Source organism: Rhipicephalus sanguineus, chromosome 7, assembly GCF_013339695.2.
Source record: "Rhipicephalus sanguineus isolate Rsan-2018 chromosome 7, BIME_Rsan_1.4, whole genome shotgun sequence".
In the NCBI taxonomy this organism is placed as follows: Eukaryota; Metazoa; Arthropoda; class Arachnida; order Ixodida; family Ixodidae; genus Rhipicephalus; species Rhipicephalus sanguineus.
Genome location: NC_051182.1, coordinates 82844606 through 82852371, shown reverse-complemented (window position 1 = coordinate 82852371; position 7766 = coordinate 82844606). Strand labels below are relative to the sequence as shown.

At 51.8% G+C, this 7766-nt stretch overlaps 1 protein-coding gene across 1 annotated transcript; it reads right to left on the bottom strand.

Moving 5' to 3' along the window:
- Window positions 1–4624: 4624 nt before the first annotated feature.
- LOC119398808 (uncharacterized) lies at window positions 4625–5185 on the bottom strand. Its single transcript, XM_037665623.1, has one exon. The coding sequence runs from the start codon at window positions 5183–5185 to the stop codon at window positions 4625–4627; it is 561 nt and encodes a 186-aa protein (XP_037521551.1).
- Between the last annotated feature and the right edge of the window lie 2581 nt (window positions 5186–7766).

Below are 7766 nucleotides of genomic sequence, written 5' to 3'. Positions count from 1 at the left end.
CACATGTTATCGCCGACCTCTGGTACTATCTAGTGATGTTGAGCATTACTACTCAAATTTATGCTCAAGTCTATTCACATATATCTCAAAGCACTAGCGTGCAGGCGCCATCTCAATATTTACTGATCAGAGGCATGCCTTGTGTGTGGGGGGAGTGCCACGACTTCCCTGCAAACTCTTCTACGTAAAATTCATAATATAAACATCACGTGTGAGTCGCGCATGTAATAAAAATATCCTTACCGGACTGAAACCACTGATAACGCGTATAGGACGGTACAAGAACAAATGGCGTATCCTAGCACACCGATTATGTGAGATATTGGCGTAAAAAACATTGACACCGTGATTGAAAAAGCAAATTTAACCTAACGAACTCATGAGCCGACTTACTCAGGCTCAGTGAGACTCAGGTTAAGCAGTGAGTCTGAGCCTCAGTGAGTCCGGCTGTGTAATGTGCTAGTGAGTTTTTGTACGAGGGAGTCCGGTTTCGAAAAATTTTAGTGAGTCGAAGTCCGGATGAGTCCGGTTGAGAAAAATTGTAGTGAGTCTGAGTCCGAGTGAGCCCTGGAAGCAAAATATATTTCTTGAGTAAATCTTAGTGAGCTCCAATTTTTTTGCCGACCTATGCCTTCCCGACATGAAGCCTGTAGAACGTCTTTTGCAAAGCAGTTGCAACCCTATTGCATTAGCCAGCGTCACTGGGTACCAGGGTCCAGTGCCATGCAGGATTATGGGCCCAGCGTCGCACTGGATACTGGGCCGCTGGCGCGGCGTTTTACTGGGAGGCGCTGGATACTCAAGCGCAAAACGGCTGTACAGCTTTAAAACAGCGGTGCCTGCGTCGCCTACATAAATAAATTGGTAAAGAAAGTCATATAGAAACCAATAATGCAATAAAAAAGCCATATGAAAAAAAAAACTCCTCAACGAAGATTCCAACTCGCCACCTCTCAATCTCCAAGCATGTACTCTACCACTGCGCACGCTGAAACCTGCCGACATCCGTGTAAAAGGGCTAGTCAATACAGTAAGACAGCGTTTCGTTTCATATTTTGATGTCACGTATAGGGACTGAGGTTAGGTCCACTATAACAATGCGTGTGGCGGCGAGCGTAAAAACCAGGGAACCGTTCAGACCGATGGCAGGAGCAGAAGAAGACTATTCTTTATTTTCGTTTTCTTTTCCTTGCAGCCCGCCGCACGAGGAACGAGGAGCGTGCGCATGCACATGCGCCTGTGCGCGTCATAATTAATAGTCAGCCGATGAAGACGGCGATGGCCGCTAGAGGGCTCCCCCTCCCTTTAAGAGAAAGGGGGGTGAAGCGCTGGCGTCAAAGAAAATGTCTTTGATGTCAGAGGGCCGGGCGAATCCTTGGTTGCAGGGGCGGCTTAGTGGTCGAAAGCGCATAATGGCGGGGCGGTTGCTAAGTAGGCGGGTTTGACTCTGTCCAGAGCGACGACTTCTTCCCGCCCGTTGAGCTCGATGGTAACAGCTTTTTCTGTCCGGCTGAGCACCTTGAACGGGCCGTCGTAGGGAGGCGTAAGGGATGGTCGAATTCCTTCACGCCGGACGAAAACGTGGCTCGCTGTAGCCATGTCCTTGCTGACAAAAACGTCAGTCGATGATGCATCCCGACTAGGGCAAGGACGCAGGCGAGAAAATAGGAAGCGAAGCTGTTGAGCGTAACTGTCTGGATCGGGCGTAGCGACACTAGCTGACGCGAAAAATTTACCAGGCATACGCAACGTTGTACCGTAGACCAACTCCGCCGTTGAGGTCTTCCTTGAAAGACGAGCGGATGCCAAGCAGGACGAGAGGAAGATCTTCAGCCCAAGACGAACGAGCCTGGCGAGCCATCAAGGCGGCTTTAAGTTGATGATGAAGGCGTTCAACCATTCCATTTGCTGATGGGTGGTAGGCGGTCGTATGGATATGACGAACGCCAAGCAGGTCTGTGAGTTTGCGGAAGAGATCGCATTCGAACTGTCGGCCACGATCGGTGGTCACAACGCTGGGACATCCGAAACGAGAGATCCAGCCACTGACAAACGCTGAAGCCACGGTAAGTGCTGTTATGTCGGTGAGAGGAAACGCTTCAGGCCAACGGGTGTAACGGTCCACACAGGTGAGGATGTAGCGAGCACCTCTGGATGGCGGAAGTGGTCCAACGATGTCGATGTGGACTTGATCAAACCGAGCATCGGGTGGGCGAAATGAGTGAATTGGTGATTTCGTGTGTCGTGTCGTTTGGAGCGTTGACAGTGCACGCATTCACGCGCCCAACGGCGCACGTCGGAGTTCACACTCGGCCACACAAAGCGGGTCGTAATGAGACGTTGCGTAGCACGAACTCGTGGATGGCTTGTGCCGTGACGGCGGAGTCGGAGTGGGACAAACGGACGTGTTCGACCCCGTGACACGTCGCAAGTGATGGTGCCGGAAGAAAATGGGAGGGGAACGTCGGACAGCACCAGTGATGCGGTGGATGAGCGGATGTCTCGAAGTTCGACGTCTGTAAGTTGCGCCGTGGCGATTTCTTCGAAGTCAAGTGTGGGTGCCGATATCGCGTCGATACGGGAGAGGGCATCTGCAGCCGCATTGACTGGGCCTTCAATGTACCGGACGTCCACAGTGAATTCGGAAATAAAGTTGAGGTGCCATATTTCTCGTGCGGTATAAGTATCGGGGTTACCGCGAAAAGCGAATGTCAAAGGCTTCTGGTCCGTAAGGACGTGAAAGCTTGAACCTTCCAACAGATGTCGGAAATGTCGAATGCCCAGATATACGGCCAGTAGCTCACGACCAAACGTGCTGTAACGCGTTTCTGCCGGTTTCAGTTTCTGAGAGAAAAACCCGAGTGGATACCAAGAGTTGCGCTGCCACTGCTGTAAAACCGCGCCGACAGCCGCACTAGAAGCATCGGTGATAAGACGCATTGGTGCAACGTGCAGAGGATGTACCAGCAGTGTAGCGTCCGCCAATGCGTTCTTGGCAGCATAGAAGGAAGCTTCGGCGTCAGACGTCGAAGTCAGTGGGGAGGACGGAGCTTTGGTGGTCTTGAGGAGATCCGTGAGCGGTATGATAATGCGGGCAATGTTGGGAAGAAAACGGCGGTGGAAGTTGAGCAACCCAAGGAACTCGCGGAGCTTTCGGAGTGATGTTGGGCGAGGGAAGTCGCGCAAGGCTTGAACTTTCTTGTCCGATGGCCTGATTCCCTCTTTTGTCACACGGTGTCCGAGGAACTCAATGTCGTCGACACCAAAGACCCACTTTGCGGGGTTGATGAGGAGGCCATGTTCCTGGAGTCGAGAAAATAGCAGACGCAAATGGGTGCAATGCTGTTCGGGGGAAACACTAGCCACCAGGAGGTCGTCGAGATATGCAAATACGAAGGGAAGTCCACGAGTTACTTCGTTTATAAACCTCTGGAACGTCTGAGCAGCGTTTCGCAATCCGAACGGCATGCGAACATACTCGAAAAGTCCGAATGGTGTCACAATTGCAGTCTTCGGGATGTCCGCTGGCTCGACCGGAATCTGGTGGTAGGCCTTTACCAAGTCTATTTTGCTGAATATCACCGCTCCCGCGAGGTTGGCAGAGAAGTCGTGAATGTGAGGGAGGGGATAGCGATCAGGTATGGTGCGCGCGTTGAGGGCTCGATAGTCACCACAGGGGCGCCAATCCCCTGGATCACGCTTTGGGACCATGTGGAGAGCTGACGACCAACTGCTCGACGAAGGGCGGATGATGCCCAGTTGCAGCATGTGGTCGAATTCTCTTTTCGCGATGGCAAGGCGGTCCCCAGCGAGGCGCCTGGGTCGGCAAAATACTGGAGGGCCAGTAGTGACAACATGATGCGTGACGTTGTGACGTACAGGCAGCTCAAGGTTGGAAGGCTTCGTGATGGCTGGAAAGTCTGCTAGAATTGAGGCGAACATAGATGCCGGTATCTGTGGCGCCGTTCCAGTGGTATATGTTGGAGGTGCGAGGATGCCTTGTATGGACATCCTGGTCGTTGTGTCGACGAGTCGACGTGCCCGGAGGTCAACGCTGAGGGCGAAGTGGGTCAGAAAATCAGCACCCAATATGGCCATGCGTACATCTGCAACAACGAATACCCATCGGAAGGTGCGTCGGAGACCCAAATCGATGGTGAGAGAGCGCTGACCATATGTATTGATTGCAGAGTTGTTGGCTGCTTGAAGGGGAGCAGTCTGCGGAGAGCGCTGCCGGTCGAGTCGTGTGGCAGGAACGACACTGACCTCTGCACCTGTGTCCACGAGAAATCGATGTCCGGCAATCCTGTCAGTGATGTAGAACAGGCGGCTTGTCGTATGGCCAGAGTCACTGGCCGCCATCAGTGGCTCTGCGGTACGTTTCCCTGCCAGCTGCAAGGAGGAAGACACTGACGCGCGCTGGCACCGAAGTTGCTGTGATACCAGCAGTAGACGCGTCGACTAGGACCGGAACGGGAGCTAGACCTCGGAGACAATCTGGGACGGTAATCGCGGTCTCGTCGACGAGGGTGAGACGGTGGCCGTAGGGCATTAACAGTCTCGGCGAGGTCGTCGATCAGTGCTCCAGGCGAGACTGCCGGTCCTCGAGTTGCGACACGGAACGCTAGATTGCCGTAGCCACAGTACCTCCTACTGCATAGTCAGCGACGCGATCGGCGTGCTCCGCCAGCTTGTCGAGGGGCAGGTCGTCAGGTGCGGTAGCCAAGGCAAGGACTACATTCTGTGGCAGGCGCTGGAAAAACAGTTCTCGCAGCAGCGGGCTGTTTACATCCAACTTACAGCCACTGAGAAGCTGCTGCATGCGACGTAGCAGTTCTGACGGTCGCCGGTCGCCGAGCTCCTCTTTGTTGAGAAGCTGCTGAAGACGCCTGCGCACAGACACAGACTTGCGTTGTAGCACCGTCGTTTTAAAGTGGTCATAAGGTGTGGTTTCATGGGGTGTGCATACAAGGTCGTGAAACTCTGCAACCACTTCCGTTGAGAGCGCGGAGACAGCGTGGCAATACTTCGCTTGTTGCGAGGTAATGCGCCGAAGGGCAAAGATGGCCTCCACGTGCGTGAACCAGGCTGCAGGATTCTGGGGCCAAAACAACGGCAGGTGAATCTGCACCGTGGCGATGCCCTCTGCGCCGATTGTCGGTCTGTCGCTTGTGGTCGCGTCCATGATGTAGTGCTCGCCCTGCGATCACGTCCGGGTCACCACGTTATAGGGACTGAGGTTAGGTCCACAATAACAATGCGTGTGGCGGCGAGCGTAAAAACCAGGGAACCGTTCAGAACGATGGCAGGAGCAGAAGAAGATGGTGGTGGTGGTAACAACTTTATTCAGAACTCCGGCAAATTCGTGGCCTGGGCCTAGGCCGCCCCCGAGGAGGACCGGAGACCCTGTCTCCTCGCCGCCTCACGGGCTTGCTGGATGGCCCACAGTTTTATCAAAAATCCAGGTGTATTTATCCACCCCCAAGCCCCAAACTCGACAGGGCCCAATCGGTAGATTGGAGGCAATTACAAACCCAGACCTTCCCCAACCCCGTTCACCTCAGGAGGATATACCCAGACGTCTATTCAGACGATAACTGCAAATTATGCGGCTGGACTCACGCATCTCTTAGGCACATTCTCTGGGAATGCGCGGTTAGAGGCGAATAACATGCAGTCTCCCCAGATGAAGCTGCGGCGCGGTGGACGGCCGCGCTGCGCAGCTCAAGCCTGCAAGATCAACTGTGAGCAGAAGAAGACTATTCTTTATTTTCGTTTTCTTTTCCTTGCAGCCCGCCGCACGAGGAACGAGGAGCGTGCGCATGCACATGCGCCTGTGCGCGTCATAATTAATAGTCAGCCGATGAAGACGGCGATGGCCGCTAGATCACGTATTCAAGGAAGCCGCGATCTTCCTTTCCAAATCAAGTTTGCTTCTTTATTAGACACAAACAAAGGGTGGCCGGCAACGAATGAAATGCCCAAAATCGGAAGAGCGCTAAGTTTCTTTAAGTATTCCCGACTTAAAGGGACTGTCTACCGCTCGGAAAAATTTCTCTGATTGTGGGGAAAATTAGAACATCATTCGTCACATCGGTGACGACGAGCATGCTTATGTCCCATATAAAGGAATTATATTTTTAATTTGATGTTGAATATCGTGAAAGAATGACCGCTAGCGTCACCCAACGGCGATGTGGTTCGATCTACTGGTAGGACAAGAAATCCTCGTAGGTAGACTCATTTTCCTTAAAAACAAACATTTATACCTTGAAATTGTATTTTAAGCACCTGAGGCAGTTTTGGGTTACGTCTGAGAGCAATGTATTGCTTTTTTTTCTCACGCATCCAAAAAGGCGCCCGGTGGCGCTGCTTGCGGCGCCGTCTTTGATTTGGTTTGCTTCAACTCATGCGCTATGCCATGCGGCTCTCCGCGCTGGTCGTACTGTGCCGCTGTATTGTTGTTACGATGTCTCACATCTGCTGCGCTGAGAAAGCGCGCATTTCTTGTCTCTTTTTGATGAATTGACTTATCTTGGATTACGGCAGCAGTGCTAAAACAAACGCATAGACTGCGATTACAGCAAAACAAGTGTTCTGTACTCGTATAACAAGGCTTCATTAAACCGCAAGCGCGCTTAAAACGACTGTTACATTCATTGCAATAGTGTTCAGCGAAAATAAAGTAATCTTACAGAAATCGCATGTGATTTCGGTTTAAATTCTTACCGGCACTACAATCGTCATCGCGTGCACCAAACAGTGTGGTGGGCGTGTTTCACGTCAATGGAAGAAGACCGTACGCAGATCGAAAAATTCTGTTTTAAAAATTTCTACTCACTTTCCAGAGAAACCGCTGCAAGATTGGACACTTCCGACGGTACGCTTTTCATTGCGGTCCAAAACAGAAAAGCAATCAAGGACGGTAGACAGTCCCTTTAACTCCGGAAAATATCAAATAGGTTGAGGAGCAGGGTACAGTTTGACGGCTGTTACTGCCGCTTTTTAATAGCCGTGTCTCGCCCTTGCTAATGATGAGCATGTACAGAAGCTTTATGATGACTCGTTCGATAAACACGCGCCTACATGAATTCATACTTAGTAGTTTTCTCGCGCGAGCGACGATATTACTGCGGGGCGGGCGTCCCTGTATTCTGATTTACAGTTCTATCAATACCTACAACTACAAAACCGCTCAGCGAAAACAAATACAATTCGCTGAAAAAAGATGCCGGTGTGTTAGTTCACTAACGATTACCAGTTGACAGGTATGTGTTTCGACGTATGAGTCAGAGAAGTACCGGCGAGTGCGGCTGGCTGCTTTCGGTGAGCCGGCGTCCGTTGCTGAAAGCGCGTCGCATCGATGGTCATCGCTCCTTGTGCGGACACCGTACACAAAAAAATGGTTAATTTAGGTTAACGGATGTCCAGACTATACTTTACAGTAATTCTTATACGTTGAAATTGCGTGTGCTTAAACCAAGAAGCGCCGGTGGCATGTATATGGACTCGGCCGGTACACTAGGGCTAACGCTCGCTGGAGTCGCACTGGGTAGGACCGATCTCGGCGCAGATGAGTTGCGATGGTTGAAGTTTGTGCATTTTCACCTCGGAACCTTTTTAACTGTTACCTAACGTCTAGCTGAAGTAAGTGGAAGTGCAAGAATCGCCCTAGATGCGTTTCCGATGTGGCAACAACGAACTACGGCTGTTTTTCTGGCCTCCGTTGGGAGCGGCCGCGAAGCCAGAGCTCATTTACTTCTTGC